Here is a 21275-nt window from a genome sequence, read left to right as displayed (position 1 = left end):
CTAGGAATTTCCTGGTCTACATCCAAAACTCTCATTTCACAGCTCTGTTGATTCTTCATCAGCCACCACCACATCTATCTTTGGTTTTGAGTTTTTGATTTTGTTTCTGGGTAGGACAAACAGAAATCTGAAACTATGAGAGATCCAAAGCACACCCTCGTTGTTTCCTGGACTCAGCCTGTCCAGAACCTATTTCAGGGGCTCTCCTCCCAAACATTCGCTCCTTCACTTCACTGCCACCCCCATCCCCCAACTCGGCATGAGCTGCTCAGCCTCACCACCCACTCAGTCTCCAAAACCTGCCTCCTTACGCATCTCCTTGCCCCCACCCACCCTGTTCTGAAGAAGATACCACTGTTTCTCTTTCTTTCAAAGGCAAAGCACCATCAGTGCCTCAGATCCCCACCCCTTCTAGTGTGTAAACTCTCACTCATCATTCCCCTTCCTCTTCCATGCGAGCAGCGGGCCATCCTTTTTCTCCTAGTTATACTTAACCCTCATGCTGCACTTTTAAATTTAACCACTTTAGATTCTTTGCTCCCAAAGTCAGCATCTGCAGCCTTTGTTTCCTTGCCACTCTCTCCCTTCTTACACAACGTACTTTCCTGTTCTCACACTGCAGGGAAATGGCTCTCTCCAATGTCTAATGACATTGGGGTCTCCTTTTTGCCAAAACCAAGAACCTCCAATGCCCTCCCCTTGCCCCTGACACCCTTGATAACACCTCACCACTGATAACTCAACTCCCCTTGACTTCTGCAACATCTCACTCTCTCCCTAAGCACATCTTCTTAACCCCGGGCCCTTTTCCTCTCAAAGCTTCCAGCCCTCTCTTGTTCTTGCTCCCTCTTTAAAGAATGCTCCTTTGGTACTACTTCAACTAGCATCCAAAAACATGGCTCCCAAATTTGGTCCTGTCCTTTCGTCGACTGGTTTCACATTTTAATGGCCTAATAGACATTTCTACCTAGTTGCCAATTCTCACCGAAGTATCCTTTCCATTCATATTGTCCTATTTCTGTCACAACCATCAAGAGTCACTTAAGCTCAAAACCTTGGATTCTGCTTGCAGCTCTCTTTCTCTCTCCAACATGCCCATTCACTCTCCAAGCCTCACTGGCTCTTCTCTGCTTGATGCTCTGGCATTGGTTGCTCCCTATCTTTCTCACTCACGCCACCTAAAGCCAAGGCCTCTCTCCTGTCAACCACCTTCACTTCCAAGAATTACTGCAATGGATTTGACTCTGCCTACTTCCTCCAGGTGTACACACCATCCACCTTCTTTCCTGCCATACACACACTCTGGGTTCTAGAGGAATCTTTTCTAAAACCTCCATTTTCGTTATACCATTCCCTTGCTGCAAAACCTTCAGTGATCCTCAAAATGCCTCAGCTGGGCTTTCCAAGTCCCCTAAGGTGTGGTCTCTACCTTCCCCAACCTGATTTTCCATTGTTATAACACAAATGCTCCCCTCCGTCTGGTCCCAATCATTTCTGTTCATTTACCAACGCTTGGTGCCACCACGCTCCCCCAAGCTCTATCTTTCCCTTTTCGAAATCTTAGCCATTCTGGGCATCTGTTGTAGTACAGTGTCATGATAAGTGCCATTCTAGACACACTGGACAACCACCCATAATTTCATAAACATACAATGCTCTTTCACACCTCTGCATCTGTACTCATGAACATGCAGTTGCCTGAAACATTCTTCTTTCTCTTTTCCTCCTTGCTGCAAAATTCTACTTGTCCTTAAGGTATAATTCATGTGCTACTTCTCCATAACCACTCCCACCCTTTCTGCCACCAAACCTAGCAGGTAAAATTTATGGACCTTTCTCTATGCTACCATTGCACTATTTTATACCACTACTGTATCTTTGCCAGATATATTTATAGGGATGTTTCCCCTGCTGGGTGAAGGACAACACAACAAGAGGTAGGAGCCATGTCTTATATGTTTCTGGATGCTTCTCAGTGCACTGAATATGGCCTGCAGTAGAAGTACTCACTAAACATTTGATTAAAATTATTTATTTAATTATGACTATAATTTTCTTACAAGGAAAGACAATGTAATGCTCTGTACTGTATTCCCAGTCCTTAGACTTCTACCACATACATAAAATAGATGCTCAAGTTTATTTGTGAATGACAAAATATGTGTTGTTTTATTAATTAATGATTTCACATCGATTGTAGGATTTTTGAAATCAGGAACTGTGTCTGACATATCTTTCAAATAGTAAGTATACATGACGGATGGATGGAGGGGTAGATGCATGGGAGATAGGGAGGGAGTGAGGAAAGCAGATCATTTTTCCTTTTCCATCCTTTTTTAACGTGTATTTAAAATGTCATTATAAATAGTATAAATATGAGCAGATAGCGAGTTTGTTTCTTTTAATCCACCAACCACATTACTAACAAACAATTGTTTTTACTTCTTCATATATTTATAAATAAATACCTTCCGACCAAAAGAGAAGCTACCAGTACAGCTAGAATGAGCTTCTCGATATCCATGCAAGGAATTACCCTACATCTGAGCTGAGTGCTCAAAGCATTCCCACACTTTTTCCACTTGCTGACACTACCCATGAGCTTCTTCTAACCGGAAGGCCAAGCAGGCTAAGGTGATCTATGAATACATATCAGTGATTGTCTAAGCAAAAATGTACAAAGCTCTTCCAAATGTTAGAGAACTAGTGGGATGAAGAGTGGTTGGTTGTGGAAGTGACGTTTCGATTTCCATTAATCCAATATTTGTGACAACATGGGTGGAATTGGAGGGCATTATGCAAAGTGAAATAAGCCAAACACAGAAACACAAATACCACATGTTCACACTTACATACGGTGTCTAAACCAGTTGAACTCACAGAAGCAGAGTGGTGGTTATCAAGGGTTGGGAGGTAGGAGTAATGGGGAGATGATCACCAAAGGGTAGAAAATCTCTGTTAGATAGGAGGAATAAATCTGATATTTTTTTATATTGATTGCACGGTATGGTGAATATAGCTAACAACTGAGTACTATAATTTCGATACCATAAGAAGAGTAAATCTCAAACATGCTCATCACAAAAATGTCAAATATCTGAGGTGATAGGTTAATTAGCTTGATTTAATCATTTCACATATTAAAAAATCATAACATCATTTCATGTCCCATAAATATATACAACAATAATTTTTCAATACATAATAAAATAAATATTTATACAAGATTCAAAGGATTTTATGTTGCCATTACTTTTAGCAGGATACAGTATAGGCAGAGAGCAGACCAACTTCCTTGCAGAACACTTCATTTAGATCTGAAGCTGAAAGCAAATTTCTTTCATGACTCAAAAGAATTAGGTAGACAAAAGTAAGTTACTTTTACCTCATCAGAGCTAAACAACAGCAGAGACAGAAGTACCAGGAGTTGATTAAAGGCATTGTCCTGACCACCGATTCCACCATGGCTAAGCAAGGGCTACCTTATGGAACCAGGTCAGAGGACATTGATTTCTCTATTCAACTCTGAGGCACCACTTTGTAAATGACACAATCATTTTCGGATACAAGAGGTGCTTTAAATGTGGTAACATTATATCATTTCAGCTATAATGATCATAATTACTTATTTCTTTTAATCACAACCCACTTAACCACTTTAGTACAGAGGACTAGTTCAAGGAGTTTAATTTTCATTCAACATCTAATCTTTGTGTTTACTGAAACCCTTCATGAGCTTTGTTTACTGTCTGCTTGCTGGCCTGGACGTTTGATCTTGCAAGACTAGATCAGACAGGGTCAGATAAAATACTGATTACTAGAATAAACCAGGCTTGGGGAAGTAACACTGGTTTTTAAAATCCTCTTTTCTCCCAGCTTTTTAATATTTTGCAAAATAAGCTCAAATAAACAAATAAAATTAAGACAACTAGCAATCAGGAGGTTGCTGAGCAATGATTGAGAAAAGGAAAGTGATGCGGATAATTTTGCGCTCTGGCCAAAATATGGGGTTTGGTTAAGTCTATTCATTCTAGGGGTATTATTTTATGACACAAATAATTTTCTAATAACCACCAAGTATTTGTGTGAACTTTCAATGACCCCATCAATTGCTGAGACATATTAAATAATTGGGATTGACCTCATCAAAGATGTTAATTCATTTATGGTACCAGATGACAAGCACTTTAGATTTAAAATTATTTTCTTTTAATTTATTAATAGGACACATTTAAAGTATATGAGACATTCTTTGTTAAGGCACTTTCTTATTTTTATTATATCCCCTGCAAAACTAGATTGCCATAACAGAATAATTGATGGTGGTAATGCACACATAATTGCCACTTGGTTTCATAAAAAATTATGGGACAAGTTCATATCCAAACAGAGTCCATACAAAAGAAGAGTTGGGTAAAAATATATATATATAGTCTTTTATTAAAATATGCAGAAAGAAAAAGTGATGGACTAAATCTCTCATAATCCTAAAACCTTGAAAATAATTTTGCAATAGCATGAATGTTGCTAGGTGTCTGTGGATTATTTTTGTATCCCAACACTAAAACTACTAAACATTAAACAATTATTAGTATTGGTCTTTTTTTTATGCTTTTAGGTAAAATGTATATTTTTGTCTTATACTTGGGAGCTTAGAAACTTTATATTATAAAAATCTAGTCCAGGAGCAATTATAGTATGTGATGAGCAGCAAAAAGAAAACTGCTGTCTAAACCAGCCTACCACCCCACCCACACACTCTATTGTCTTCAATGTCAAAAACTCCCGGGAAACAGGTTCATGGTCCTGGACCTTGAAACCAGAGTATATGAACTCTGTCTCCCCATCTATCCTAAAGCAACTTTAATGTTAACTCAAATATGTCTGTGTCAACTGTGATTGTTTTTGAAATTAAAGAAAAAAGGTAAAAAGAATGTGCTTTGCTGTGATCACTGGGGAAAATAAAGTTAGCATGCTAAGACCAACCAATTTAAGACTTTTTAAAGAACAAGTGTAAATAGTTTAGCTATAATAACAACAAATTCAAAAAATGCACATTAAAATGTTTACTTCAAAATTTAGGCAATTCCATTTGTATACGGTTTTTACATCTGTTTTTAATGATATCAAATTATTGATTGTTCATTTTTCTCATATTTATTTAAGCATTAACTGTAGAATTTGCAATCTGATCTTTTTTTTAATCCTTCCAGTAGACTTTTATTTTTGCCAGGTTTTAGTCATATTTACTTTGATCTTTCAGAGTATATAATTATTTTACTGTTTATTTATTTCTGTGAGAAGAGAAAAAAATCTTGACCTAGGAGATCTATATGTGGCAATTTGTAACAGAATCACATAGCTTATGTTTAGGAAATCATGGTTTTGATTAAGAAGCAACCATTTAGTTCCCACTGTTTTATTAAAACAGACATTAGCAGATAATAGGAAACATATTTAACAATGTAGCCTGCATTTAGGTTGGGACATCAGTAATTGAGCTTAGATTTTCTTCCACACTGAGTATCAGTCACAGTACTTGTAACTTTGAGGTGGAAACGCAAGGTGGGGAGGCAGAAAGGGATATGGAACTCTGATTTCTGGGTTCTCAGAAAGAGCCCTAGGGTAGGCTGGTTTTGCGGCTACTGATTTCCAGATTTGAAATTCATTACTTCTTTTTTTCATTTTTAATATGGATGAACACAAACCAAAATTTTACCAACCAAATCATGACTTTCCCATGAGAAATGGGTCCTATCAGATAGGAACTCCCACAGTGACATCTATTCATAGCAAAAATCTTCTACTGAATGAAATATGCCTGTCTAGGTCCAACACTTCCTTTTTTCTGAGGGTCGAAAGTTAATAAAATACACTTCTCTGAGTGTTTATTTTCTGTACACCATTATACCTGTCATGAATTCTTTGTTTTTCCTCCCACTCCCTCGGCTGATGAATCAACACCACTTGAACTGTTTTACAGCAGCTTGTGTTTACTTCACACATACCTTAACCTTCCCTTTTCTCCTCCTACTGACACACACACAGACACACACACACTTTTCAACAGCAATGACTAGCTCCATCTCTTTGAATAGCATGTGTACATAGTGTCTGACAGCCTCTTCAGGTGTGGATCCTTGACCTAGTGAATGAAATCAAGGTCTCAGTCGCTTTTACAGCACTTTAAGATTTAACTGTGCATTTACTATCTTGAAAAAAAATAGAGCTTGAAGAATTGAATCTCTAAGAAACGAGAAAAGTAGAAGACATGAATGTTAATGTGGGCATGCACAAACACACACACACAAACACACACACACACACACAAACTCTGTAGTGGCAATTCTGACAACACTAGAGTGAAGAGTTTCTAATGTCTCTGAATCTGGAATTATACTCCAGCCTATTAGAAGGTAACACTCTCTTCCTTTCTCTTACAACAGTAAGTAAATGGGATCTAACAAATGACCTTGAAGCTGCGTGATTCCTTTGATTTTTAGCCAAAAAGGATATGTTCAAGCACTTTAATGATCCTATTTTAAAAGAAAAACTTGGAGGCAACACTTACAGAAAAGAAACCCTTCCGAACCATACAATCATGTCTTATTATGAGAAGGAGCTATTCATCTTATCCCATACAAGGGTGAATATTAATATTCTAAAGCATTTGCCCAGACTAGAATCTAAAGGATTCTAAGAATTTGAGAATATGTTGAAAAGAAATGGATCTTAATTCAATTTTCAGTGCACTTAATTTCTCCTGGGTAGCTTCACATTTTGGCTTTCCTTATAAATTGTATATTTAGCATAACATACTCTTACTCCTTTGTGATAGGAAATGTGCCACCAATGCATATACAGCTTATTTCCTCAAAAGAGAATCTTGTAAACAAATTCCCAAATACTCAATAGCTAATCAGCATTACTTGACCCCTGTACCTCCTGAGAAAAACCTACAGGTATTAAAACAAATAAGTTCATCCCTTACTCTTACCCACCAACCAAATTGTCATTTGGCCCTCAAGATGGGGGCAGTGAGCTGTCAGCAAGATTATAAACACCTATAATAAAGTATGATTGATGATGTCATAATCATGTGAAATTTGAAGGACTCTCAAACATCAGTGTTACAAAAAATTCCCCAATTTTTGCCTCATTGGTGGCATTTATCTGAATTGGAGTGAGAACAGATTTTTTCCAACATTGACATATTTGCAAAGGTAAAATATCACTGATATGTTTAAAGGACTAGATGGTGTAAATGGCATGCTATCTATTACATAAGAGAACTGTATTTTTAGGACCAAACGTAATTCCATATATAATACATTACTGCTACTACTCCTACTACTATTAATTATTAGTAGCATAGTATTCTATTAAATAGCTATTATTTATTAAGATGTTATTTTGGGTCAGTTTTGTCCTATTTAGTCCCCACAGCTACCCAGTGATCCAGCTACTTTGATTATTTCCAATATTCAGATGAGGAGATTGAGTCTTGGTGAAGTTATGTAATGTGCTCAATCTCACACAGCTTGCAAGTAGAAGGCAAAGATCTGAACACAAGTTTGCCTGACTGCAGAGCCCGCAATTTAACTACTGCTCTTGAATTGTCTACGTATAAACACAACATCAAAACTCCATTTCTGACCAAAGAGTTCCCTATACTACAAGCGTCATTCCAATTTGTTAATCAGTACTCAAACAGTAAGTGCTGATTTAACCTAGAATGACTACTTTTAAGTTTCCATTCTAAAGAATTTTAGCCTTGGCAGGTATCACTTATGAAAACTATAGACTTCATATATCATGCTAAAACTTTCACTTTTAGTTCTAATACCATCTTAGTTCTAAGGGAGTCAATTTGTATCTCATGACAGAAATATTGAGAATCTTACCTTTGTAAAAAATTATGTGCACTATATCTAAAATGAGCATAAATTCCAAACAACCAACAACTCATTGACCTAAGAAACTGAAAATAGGCTTTAAAAACAAAAAAGTTACTTTACCTTTAATCTTCTTGTACTTTTTATACCATCTCCCAAACTCCTGGCACTTGGTTGCTGACACATTGGCATAGTATGTGCTATTTACAATGGATGAAATCATACTCTGAAAAGGAAAAAAAGAGTTATTTTTCAAAATTATGACTACTTTTTAGGGATAAGAAAGGCCCCACACAAATCTCTTTTGTCTTGCAAACTAAACTACTTAACATCAAACATGATTACCTGAATTTACTATCCCTTTAACTTATACTTGAAAAAGGACAATAATTTGTCCACAAAGCCAAGCCTGGGACAATGTTAAAAATGGAGAGGACAGGGCATGCAGGTTAAATGCAATGGGGAAGAACAGTTGTGATTTAGGAACCAGAGCAAAAGGTGAGATCAGATGCTCCAGCATCCATAATCCAAATAATGCCTTTCAGATGTTTCTGTTCCATTTCCAACTGCAACAAGGATACACAGCCAAAAATCTGAGAACATCCGTGCTACACACTGCAGAACAACATTTAGGGAAATAAGTTAAATTAATATAATTTATAGAAACGTGTGATTAGCACTTGTGTGAAAATTCACCAAATGAAAAAATTAACAGTGCTATTTTAGAGCAGGGGAAACTAAACATAACTCTTGTACTGTGTTTCAACCAAAAATGAATCAAAGCTAAAACTTTCTAAATGCTTCAGGGCACGATTCCTCCCTGCTCTCATCTTCCTCTCCTCAGCTCTAGCCCTCGGCTAATTTGTTTGTAATCGGGGTTAAGGAGAAAGAGAAGGGGAACATAACCTGACTTAGCACTGAAAAGTTAAAATTATAATTTCACACCTTGAATTTAATTTCCTACAGAGATATGTTTGCAGTTAATAACGCATGTTTAGGCCAACATTTGTGACAGATGTCAACTCATACCTGAATTGACTGTGTATGTTTTATATATAGATTTTTTCCTACAAATTTTGTCTCAAAACAAACGAATACTAACAACTCAAGAGATCCAAATGACCTGTGTAAGGTTTTACATTTTGCCTTGCAACCTCATCTTTCTCAAAAAAGTTGTCCCCAGATATGGAGCAGTTCAGAGAAATCTTAGAACTTCTAATGACATTTCTACAAAGTAGTAGGATAAAAAGGATAACAATAAATCAAATCAACGTTGAGTTATTTACCAGGAGGTTCAAACGCCAGCATACAGACCTTCTTAGACTCCCTTTAAAAGATCAGACTCCCTCTCTTTTTAAATCACTATGCGCGCACGGTACTGGTGGAGGAGGGGGTTCTTAATTCAATTCAGAGAAACCTCTTTGGCCCTTTCTACATAGCAGATGGCTAGCCTCCCCCAATTGCTGATCTCTAAGTGACAATTCTTTTCTCTATGGGGAGACAGTAAGAACTCTTTTAATCCCAGGGTCTGAACATAGCACTGGGAACTCAAATAGCCAGTGTCACCTCAGCGTATGACAGAAACTATGGGACCTTGCCTGCTGCCTTAGGGGACCACTGGAAGCCTAATCTCCCTGAGGCAGCATTCTGATTTGTGTTATTCACAACCAAGTAAAGCTGTTTCCTGACTAGCTGAGCTAGCTCCCTCTCTGGGCTGAGATTTTCTCTCTGTTCCTAGACTGTGAGACCCTTGAGGACAGTGACTGTGTCTGTTTCATTTTTTTTCTACCTCGTGTCTCACATAGTTCCGATGTGGGATATCTGAGTCACTGAAATTTAACACATGAAGAGGGACAGAGATGAAATTTTAAAATGCCAAACTGAAATGTGATAATAATAAAAATTTTAACATGAAAGCATCCTAATAATAGATGCATCAGACTCCCTGGTGTATGTGAATAATCACAAATGCACTTGTCATCTCTCTCTCTTGTTTATATGAAAATTATCCTCTGAAAAGTCATAGGATATATAGCCGTGGCAGGAGTTAAAGTTAAACCTTGTATTGCAAAATGGTCTAGAAAGCAGACTAAAATGGAAAGTGTCTAAGTGCTGCTGGGAGCTGTTCCTCAACTCTTCCTGGCCCACAATGCAAGGCTACAGCCCACATCACTCTGGTCCCAGATAATACACATTTCCCTCCCACTCTAGCCTCTCTACTTTGTCCTTGCCCCAGCTACATCTTCATCGACCTTGCACAAGGCCAGTGTTAACCTATGTGACAAGGAAATGAATATCTGAGCTCCCACCAGCCCCATCACAAGGTCCTGTATTTCATACAACTAATTTAGAAAGGAGGCATTGGCTACCCACACTTAATCGGATTTGTTTTCTTCCCCAGATTATCATAAATGAGTTTCTATCTCTACTGGTCATAAAACAATATTCCAGTTTCAAACATGAACATTCTGTAACCCTAATTAGACCATTATATTTCATAGTCTGAGTCTGAATCACTAGGCTTCACTAAAATACTCCAGACACATACTATGAGGTTATCTTTATGTTAGTGTCAATTAAATTTTTATAAAATCAAAACTTTTTTAATAATATGCAAAGTTGAAAGGGGCTAACACAGACCCAGCACATGTTGACTTTTACTCCATAAGAAACAATCTTCTCCAGAGGTCCTGGGACACAGAGAATATGTATCTACCATATTTTATCCATTCTAAGGCCATTTTTTATACCTTAATGTCACTGAAATAGGGATGCATCTTGCAATCAATAGCATCCTAAAACCAATGAGATACATTTGATGCAAAATGGGATGAGTAATGATGAAAATCTTTCTCACCTACCACCCTGCCAAAACAGATCTAATTCCATTTACTGCTTTTTAAAATATATAATTTATAATATATAATTTATATTTATTATATAATTTATAATTATATATAGTGCATAATAGATAATTTTGCAGTTTATGTTGCTCTTTTATGTTTTCCAATCATTCTACAGCAACCACTCAGTTGGACTTTTAGGATTCTCACATATTTTTCAAAAAGGAACAAGATCTGAGTCTACTTTTTCAATCCAAAATGTAATCAACTCTTCAGTATTCGTGTTAATATAAAGGAATACTGATTTTTAAAAACCTAGAAGATATGTGCATTGCTATTTTTAACACTTAAACGGAGGAACTATGTTTTACTGAGGCTAATTTTAAAATGACTTTGCATTTGCAAAGCACACATCACTTCACGTGGTGGTGGGTTGTGACAAGGAAGGATGAGGGCACGCTCATGATGGGCAATAGTGGCAGCCCCCATTCAGGTACGGAGACACAGCCACAAACACCACATAAAAAGTGATTGTAGACAAGGCTATTTTATGAATAACATTATATTTTAATATACATAAAAAGGTTTAAAATGTCTTCCCAACTATAGAACCTCTTGAAAAATTTCAGGCTTCTTTGCAATTAATTGTGAAATTTTAAATGTAAAGTTTTGGGTTTTTAGACAAAATCTTACTCTGTCACCCGGGGTAGAGTGCAGTGGCATCATTATAGCTCACAGCAACCTCAAACTCCTGGGCTTCTCAGCCTCCCGAGTAGCTGGGACTACAGGCATACATGACTATGCCCAGCTAATTTTTAGTAAGGTCTTGTTCTTGCTCAGGGTGGTCTACAATTCCTGAGCTCAAGCAATCCTCCCACTTCGGCCTAGGAGTACAGGCATGAGTCACCATGCCCAGCCTTAAATGTAAAGATTTTGAATGAGGGATGAAGCCTCAGTGTTCTTATTTGCAATCCATCTGACATATAGTTTGCCACTTATATTTAAAAGTTTTTTTTAAAAAAAGGCATTTGAGGAATCTCCATATTGTTTTCCATAGAGGTTGTACAAATTTGCAGTCCCACCAACAGTGTATAAGCATTCCTTTCTCTCTGCATGTGCACAGAGGGAAGTAAAATTCAATGGAAATCAAGCAGAGGGGAGGGGGTCGGGGGGATGGGTGAAAACCTACCTAATAGGTACAATGAACACTATCTGGGTGACGGGCACACTTTTAACTCTGACTCAAGCATTACAAAAGTGATCCATGTAACCAAAAACATTTGTATCCCTGTAATACTTTGAAATAAAAAAAAGGAAAAAGAAAAAACTATCCAGCAAAACTAAGAAACAGAAAAAGAAACAAGCCATTTGAGGGATCAAACTATACCACAGTTTTCTTTAGTTATTCCAAATTTTACTAGCAGATTTGAACTTACTCTAAGCTAAACTATAAGAGAATATAATATTATTATTAATGCTTATAATAGCTAGATTGCCTTATCTAAAAATAAACATTTTTTTTTAGGTTCCAGAGACAAATTTTAAACTCATTTGTTTGTTTCTTAAGTAGCCCAGAGAACAGATGTCACATGTGATTATAAGTATGGTTCCATTTTCAAACTAAGGGCCCAGAAGCTCCAAATAAAGAAGCATCTTATTCAAAGTCAAATAGCAGAAGAGGCATCACAAGGAGACTCTACCAATGGGCTACAGAATTTCCTGAGTCTCTTCAGAAGACAAACTCATTAATGAAAGGAAGAAAATATTCACCACTTCATCCATCAGCTAGCACAAGCTCAACAGCTGATGCTACAACCAGTTCTTTAGACAAAACAAGAAACAAGGTAATAACAACAACAACAACAAAACATAACGTTGTGACCTTAGGCCCTTTATACAAGTTAATTAGTTTAGAATCAGGGAAAACTAAGGAACCTAGAGGCAATTTAAAATTTAATAGGAAAAAGCAAAGCAACAACACAGGTTAAGATGATTTGTACAATATACTTGGAAAGACAGAGATCTGAGCATTGCCTTTTCCCACAGAGAACAAAAAGAAAGATAAAATAATTGGATATCCACATTCCCCTTGGCTTGGTGGGATTTATTTGTTTGAACACTAATGTGATACTAAGAGTAGCTAAGCTGCGGATACATAATATACTCTCTATGAAAAAGAACATTTTAAGACAAAAGTGAATGATTACACATCCTGTCAGTAAGAATCCCCTAGCGGCTGGGGGAGGAGGAGGGGGGTGCCCTGGCCTCCTTTTCTTGGTCTACATGGGGGAGAGAGCATGAGACAGCCAATCAGTGTTATGTGCATCCTTTGCCCATTTCCAAGCTATTTTGTGATATGCTAAACAACATATTAAACATAAGATTACAATGACACTTCAATTAAGTATAGTAAAGAGAAAAAACTGATTTCGAGGAATTACTTTGTCATGAAAAATTTATTTACTGTCATTTGGCAGCCTTCTACTATCCCTCTCTATCATCATTTCTGAGCTATAATATCAGAATTGAAAACTTTTGCCATTCTAATTGAAAGAAACACTTTCTCTGGGCTTTGGGATATGAAAGAACAACATTCAAGAGCTCTTCCCCTAAGTTGCTGCTGAATGGCTCACTTGTCTGGTGCCAGCACCCTCATCTGTGATTGGGGATACTGATACCTGCATCAGAGGGCATAAGGACGCCAAGAGATGTTTTGCATAAAAGGCCTAGCATAAGATGTGGGGTCAAGAAATGTCATCTCTCTCCCCACCATGCAACCATTTATGTTCACTGCAATGCCCAGGTTAGGAATTATTTTCAAGCTGTCAGTTTGTGAGCCTTCTTCAACATGAGTTCATGAGGTCGAGCCACAAACTGAAACAACATCACATGAAAATAACTAAAATGAACAGCTGGCAACTGGTTAACATGAGATAGAATACATCCCCACTACATAGGTGAACTTTAAATAAAATGGACAGGTGGCAACTAGTTAACACGATACTGGTCCACACAGTTGACCAGCCCCTTGTCTGCAGATGAGCACGTGCTCGATTCATTTTGTTTTCTACTGACCCAATTGGCTGCTTGATTTCAGTGTCCAATTACGTAGAAGTTGGGTCCCTTAATGATCCCTAAATGGGCGAGGCTTGCTTAGGATGACAGAAATAATTATCCTACAGTCTATTTCTAAAGGCAGAGTGTATAAACACTATTACCACTGTCACACTGGAAATCTAGTAACATCTTTGCAGTTCAGTAACTTTAGTAAGTCACTTTGTTCCTCGAATATTTGGCAACATTTGGGTGAGGCAAAGACATAAAGTGTAACTACAATGTTTGTACCCTCACAAAAACCTGGAATAATAAATAAATAAAAAAAAAATATTTGGCAACAAAATCTCAACTAGAGGCATGGGACAGAGCTCCTTTAAAAACATAGCTCTATGCTAAGTGAAATAAGCCAGCACAAGAGAACAGAGGTATCTAGAATAAGCAAATTCACAGAGACAGAATATAGAATAGAGTTACTGGGGATGTGGGGAGAGATGAATAGGGAATTATTGTTTAAAGGTTATAGACTTTCTGTTTAGGATGTTGAAAAAGTTTTGAAAATAGGGGTGATGATTGTACAACATTGCAAATGTAACTAATGCTATTCATTTATAAACTTAAAAGTGGTTAAAACTGTAAGCTTCACATTACTTATATTTTACTGCACATGAGAAAATTTTAAACATACCTAGAGTCAAAGAGAACATGCATGGGGGACAGAAGCACATTGGAAGGCTCATGCATTTGCAAATTATTTTCTCTTTCATTATAATTTTCAGTTAAGACTGTCTCTTTAGCCATCCCATTTGGTCAGTATGATCACCTGAGATGGACAAGGCAGGTACTGGTAGCTCTACTTATTTAAATGGATCACAACCCTGAGGACCTGGAGTTTTGCAGTCAAAAAATAGACCATAGGTCTTTTAACTCTTCCTCAAGTAAGAATAAATAAGCTACAGAAAGAAGTGTTCGTAATTTCTTCAAATTGGAACAGTTAGAGAACACCGTTTAATAAGGAAGACCTGAATTTGCCTAAAGTCTGGCAAATTAGGATGCTTGGGACAGAGACATCAGAGGAAAAAGAAGTTGGCACTTAAACATACTTTGAAAGGTGAAATCAAAAATAAATACACAACCACTCAAACACAACCTATACTTTCCAAGTATCTGGCCAGACAAAATGGCTAAATCATGACTTCCCTCTCCTTTAAATATATATACCTGAAGCTACAATTGTTGCCCTTGTATGGACTTCTCCAACTTTTCTTCTGCCTTCAAGGCTGTTCTTTTGAACTATAGATCACTAGGATATTCAATAAAATATGTACTATCCACTGACTCACCCTTTAGGCAACTGCCAAACTTGAATGAGAAAATACCTAAGATGGTTTGTCTTGGGGAATAATAAGGAACGATTATTTCAAAAACAGGGATCTTTACTCATGAGCTGAGTCTATTTTTGAAAAGTCCGATAACCCACCTTTCTCATCTAGGTGAGTAAGACTGGATGCTCCACACTCTTCTTCCTGTATTGAAAGGTTTTTAGTCTTTCTCTCACCTCCACCCTCTCTCATCTCAACCAGGCCATCATAAAGTACCTGACTCTGAATGAGGATTCCAGGAATGCTGGTGGAATCATGCTGTTGAATTACTGCTTCACCTTGCTTAGAACAAAAATGAATTCTTTTTCACATTCTATAAGGTTAAACTTCAAAAACTGCATGCTACTGTTCTATGACAACCATCAACAAAATGGGTGAGCTTATTTTCATGCTGAAATACAATCTAGCTATGCAATTTAAGTGAATCATCTAGAATGTTTAAGGATTATTGCCAGAACCCATATTACATGTCCATCCTGGCTGAGAAGGACTACTCCAGTGAGATGTTCCATAATCACACAACACACAAGAAGCCTTAGTCAATCTCCCCAAAATCTAAACAATGGAACTGAGTCCCTATTTGACTGAAATGTGCTGAGCATCAACCACCAAATTACTCTGTTCACTGTTTCTAGTTCAAAGCATTTTGGAGCTGCTAAGAAAACTGTAATAATAATAAAATTTTAACTTTGCATATTAATAAAACTTTACACTGTCTAAAATATTTTTATATTTAATTCATGTTTGGTTCTCAACTAAAAGTGATACACTTGGCAACGTCTGGAGACATTTTGATTGTGACAACCAGGGGTAGAGGAGTGGGGGCATGCTACTGGCATCCAGTGGGTAAAGGATAGGGATGGTGCTACACATCCTACAATGCACAGGACAGCCCTCCACCACAATTATCCTGGCGAAAGGTTAATAGGGCCAAGGTTTAGAACTCCTAGGTTAGAGCAACAACTACATGCAAGGTACACATTGTGCTGAATGCTGAGGATACAAAGATAAATAAGAAATAGCCTCTGTTGTTGTCAACAGTCCATCAAGTGATGGAAATTGGCAGATAACAATGACAAGAGGCTGCGATAAGTGCTGTGATAGGGGTGTGTACAAAAGGCTACTAAGAGCACGAGAAGCAAATACTTCAACCAGGAGGTCAGGGCACTTCACTAGCAGTGACTTTCCAGCTGGAATCAGAAAGATGATTTCATCAAGTAGAGGAGAACACTGCATTCTAGCCAGAAGAAATCACACATGCAAAAGCAAGCGTCAGATGGAGGACTCCAGGGTTACCAGCATTGTGTGCAGGGGCTTGGGCTTCCAAAGCAGGGATTAACGAGGTGCATCTCCCTGGAGGGTCAGTCTTATGTAGACGGAAAGAAATTAATAATGTAACAGGTAAAGTGATTTTTATGGCATTTACAAAATATTTAAAACACAGGTATATGGAACAGAATATAAACTTTACATGAATTTTTAAGATAATACAGGAAATTGTTTGTTAGATTTGTAATGCAATACCAGTTAGGTATTTCCCATCTCCCACTCTGAGATATTTTGATAAAGTTTAAGCAAAGGCAAATATTCCAAAGTAATTAATTTCATGTGTTTGGAGCATAGGTTGGGTGCAGGAAGAGGGAGGAAGGTGGCTCTGGCAGGAAATGAGGCTGAACAGTATCATCTCGATGGCTCTTACAAGCTATGCCTCAGAGTCTGTACTTCCTACACGCTGGGTGGGGGGAGTCACCGGACGCTTACAGACGAGGAAATGGTGCAATATTAGTGCTGGAGAATCAGGTGGCAGGAGAAAAGTCATGAGGCAGGAAGACCTAGAAAATTTTAGATGAGAAGTGATGAAAGTATGAACAAGGCAGTGGCACAGGGAGAAAGATTTTAGATAGAGAGGTGGTGGGATCCATAGGATAACACAGAAGAGTAAAGAAGAAGGAACTTTGAGGTTGGGCAACCAGATGGGCAAATAATGAGAACAGAAAATGGGGGGAGAAAAAGGTTTTTATGGTAGGGTAAAGACGATCTCATTTGAACCCCAAGACAACTTTGCAAATTACATGAAATAAGCAGATACAATCATGCCCAGTTTACAGACGAGTTTAACAAGGCTCTGAGAAGTGGATGGACTTGCCCAGGATCACATGTCCGGCTAAAAGAATTGAGATTAGAGCTCGGGGCTCTAAGCTGCTGGTGTGGATTCTTTCCCCTCCTGCTGTCTCTCTAGTCACATTTACAGTTAAAACCAAACAAGATAGTCATGAGTCCGGACTCAACAGTTTGGACCACATTTCGGTACACCTCAAGATAGTCTGCATCAGCTTTGGAAGCTGAGGTCTGGAGTAGGATCTCAACCTGCCCCTTAACTAGCTAGTAAGCTTAGGGAGGGAATTTAAGGGCTTCCATGAGCCCTGATTTCTTCACCAATAAAATGGAGACACTTATCCCTACCTCCAACGACATATGTGAGAAGTTAATTATTGTGTAAATAAAATATTTTAATACTCTCCCCTTACATCAAAGCTCTCAATCAGTGATACTTCTACTCTACAACCAAAAGCACCATCATCTCCATATTTTCTGCATCTCAAATGTAGTGTGACTCTATAAATAAAAGACAGAGGAGACAGCTGTCTAAGCAGGAGTGGCCCTCTACTACATAGCCCACCAGTGGGCTTCTCTGTTTGCCTGACCCCACCTGGAGATACAGACCTGGGAGAGAGGGCATTCTTTGGCTAATGTGCTCTGGTTCATCTCTTTGAGCAGTTCCTTTAAGGCATTGCGGACCGTGGCGTGGTTCCACTGCTCCGCAGGCAAGTCTTCCAACTTCGAACAACTGTAAAACAGAGCAAGAATGAACAACATGAAAACTTCAATCAAGGCCCCTGACAGCAGAGGATGTGAGTGCAGCGGTCACTCCTGGTTCCTGGGCCACTTTAGAACTGCTGAAGAACAGGGTCTAAAGTGGGCCCTAAATGAGAGAAGGGGAGCAGAACTGTTTCTCCAGGACCTTGATAGAGCCCAACAGGGTCTCTTAAAGTTAGTTATCACACTAGTCTAAGAAAAATGGTCACTTTGCATATAAAGAAATTCTTTTTTTAAAAAAAATATGATTTTTCCAATGTGCTGATGAATGGCATGGCAGTGTGTTTATAAACTTCCCTGCTGCAAATTTAATTAGTGGGCATTCCTAAGGTTAAATGTAAACAAACATTCCACCAGGTTTGCAGTTTGAAGGCCCACCCTTCACCCTTATAGAACAATTCAGATATTTTACTTTCCTAACCAAAAAGTAACTTTTAAGATAAGATACCCAAGCATTCCTTGACAAGGATGGGGAGGTTGAGTACCTATTAAAGCATAAATTCTCCAAAACGAGAAAATTCAAAACTTCTACACTAAAGGACAATACTCCTTAAATCACAACTAGCAGGCGCTTTACAATAAAAGCCTACAAAGGTCCTCTGGATTCTCTGGAATCATATCTTGTTCTGGATGCCATATATGACATAGAAAAAAAAAAGAAAAAAGAAACAATCCCAGCATCTCTGCAGCCGCAGAGTGCGTTTCTTTGAGGTGGCCATTGAAAAGCGAAGAAAAAGAGGCGCGGCGCGGTGGCTCATGCCTGTAATCCTAGCTCTCTGGGAGGCCGAGGCGGGCGGATTGTTTGAGCTCAGGAGTTCGAAACCGGCCTGAGCAAGAGCGAGACCCCGTCTCTACTAAAAATACAAAGAAATTAATTAGACAACTAAAAATATATATAGAAAAAATTAGCCGGGCATGGTGGCGCATGCCTGTAGTCCCAGCTACTCGGGAGGTTGAGGCAGGAGGATCACTTGAGCCCAGGAGTTTGAGGTTGCTGTGAGCTAGGCTGACGCCATGGCACTCTAGCCCAGGCAACACAGTGAGATTCTGTCTCAAAAAAGAAAAGGGAAGAAAAAGGTCTCCAGTGCCAGTGCATTCTTGGTAAACCTGCTACAAGAACAAAACTCACCCCTCACAACACAAGCCTGAAAACAGCAGAGGTGTTTATTCTTCAAATACTATGTACTCTGCATTTAGCTGGGCCTAGAGAACCCACTGAATAAGGGGCTGTGGAAAGTTCCCCTTTAAGTAATGATTTATCAAACTGCCCCTAGGTTACCACTTCACTGCTTCTGAAAACAAAGCATAAAACAGTTGGAATGTGGACTATAAAGATGCCGGGTGAAGTGCCCACCTTCCTTCCTCTCTCTCCTTTTTCTCATTTCGTCCAATGTCGAGAAATTAATGAAGACAGGACGTGCTGATCCCTGTAGTGAATCTATGATTGCCGGAGCAGCTTCATGAGTAAGGAAAGGCAGATGTTCAGAAACACCCACCTTTGTAATTGGATTTTCAACGTCACAACGTGATAGACATCTTGTAGCATGTCGGCCACTGTTGCGTCGGGGGCGTCTGTCACATAACTGAGGGGGAGAGGGTTCCACCTTCCCAGCTTGATTATTCCTGCACAGGGAAGAAAAACATAATAAACACATATCTGCTATTTATTAAACCTTCCTGTTGTTTGTTCAATGTTAAGAAGGTCATTCAATCGTCAACATTCAAGGCCCACACAGATATTTTACAACCTAGTGCAATAAGCTATTTCTTTCTGGCTGACAATCGAGTTAGTTAACTATACAGGAAGACGGGAATGAAAGGATGAGGTTTAATCACAATCAGTTCTTTTATGTTTTCCTGTTTCTTAAATTACTTAGAAAACCATACGGATACTTCCTTCCCCCAAAGTCTTGTTTCACATTCTAACTTAAGACTGATGCTAAATATACAGGACTGCTGATTTCATAGACAAAAAAAAAAAAAAAAAAGTAAGCCTTAAGTAAATATAAGATTCGGTTTTGAATTGTACAAGAAAATTCCTGTGTGTGGGCTCAGCACACAGTTACATCCTGACTGTGGTGTGATTCCCAGTGCGAATAGCATTTGGAGCTGATGAAGCAGTTAGAGTTCACTTCCATATCCGCATCTCACCCGGCAGAGGGGTTGTTTTCCTGGGCCAAACGCAACAGCGCTGTGATTGACCACACATCAGAAATAGCAAAGATGCCTTCGACTTACTTTCTTTTTTTCATTCCTCAGCTCTTTTTAGAGTGACAATAGTACTCTTTCCCTGTGGATTTCTGGCTGCATATGGTAAACATGCGTGACAATGGAAAAAGAGTAAAAATCCTGGTCAAACTTGGGCTACGCAGAGCAGTGATTTTAGGAATACTCTTGTTAAAGGAAGATTCATGGGATGGCTTAAGCACCATATGGTGAAAATGCGAACATTCCTAAAATAGGCCCATCTTATCTGGTACATAGGGCACATATAACATTGATGAAGAAAAATAGAGAAACCCATTTCACAAATGACGCAGGGTAACAAAAATTGTATTTGTAAGCTATGAAAAACCCAGTGGTTCTCAGGATGTCAGAAACTGTCACTCATAAAAAGCAGTAATGTCTTAGTGACAAAAGAGAAAAAAACAGCATTTTTATTTTTATTTTTGATAGTACAGGTGAGTCCAACTACATTGTTCTTTAAAAAAAAAATTTCTTATCATCAAAGATAGAAAACATCTGTATACCCAAGTGAACTTTTAAAAGCTTCGAAAAAAGATGCTTCATAGGTATGGGGCAAGATTCCAACAATAGGAAATGAACTCTTTGGTCAGGGCACGTCCTGTCCAAGATGAAATAAATGAATGCGCAATGCTTGACATCATGCTTGAAAACAGGGAATAAACAGAACAAAAATATTAAAATGATGCACTGTTTCAGTATTAAGATTTAACAATCTGGTGCTGAATATGCTGCAGTATAAATAGTGCCTGGACTCAGATCCAATAAAGTAACACAGCTCTCATTCATAGTACCGTATGTCTCCAGTTCTGGCTCCCTAAGTCTTATTTCACTTGCCAAGAAAAGCTGTTTTCTTGCGGGGATAGTTTTCTTAACATTCTCTCTCATGACAATGAAAAGTGCACAGCACGCAGCATGTAGTAGTTCTGAAATGAACATCCAGGGCCCACTGGACAGCCACTCATAGGAGGGTGGGTCTG

At 38.4% G+C, this 21275-nt stretch overlaps 1 protein-coding gene across 1 annotated transcript in view; it reads right to left on the bottom strand.

Moving 5' to 3' along the window:
- The window catches only part of SATB2 (SATB homeobox 2), a gene marked incomplete at its 3' end in the record, with an annotated part of 141571 nt that overhangs the window by 32646 nt on the left and 87650 nt on the right, over positions 1-21275 (bottom strand). The window contains exons 5-7 of the mRNA XM_012655191.1: positions 19548-19674; positions 17899-18022; positions 8019-8121 (exon numbers count right to left, since the gene is read on the bottom strand). Of these exons, the coding sequence (XP_012510645.1) occupies positions 8019-8121; positions 17899-18022; positions 19548-19674 (354 nt within the window). The remainder of the gene's footprint in view (positions 1-8018; positions 8122-17898; positions 18023-19547; positions 19675-21275) is intronic.

The sequence above is a fragment of the Propithecus coquereli genome, unplaced genomic scaffold, assembly GCF_000956105.1.
Source record: "Propithecus coquereli isolate 6110/MARCELLA unplaced genomic scaffold, Pcoq_1.0 Scaffold113, whole genome shotgun sequence".
In the NCBI taxonomy this organism is placed as follows: Eukaryota; Metazoa; Chordata; class Mammalia; order Primates; family Indriidae; genus Propithecus; species Propithecus coquereli.
The sequence above is the reverse complement of the archived record's forward strand: the minus strand, read 5'-3'. Positions and strand labels throughout refer to the sequence as shown.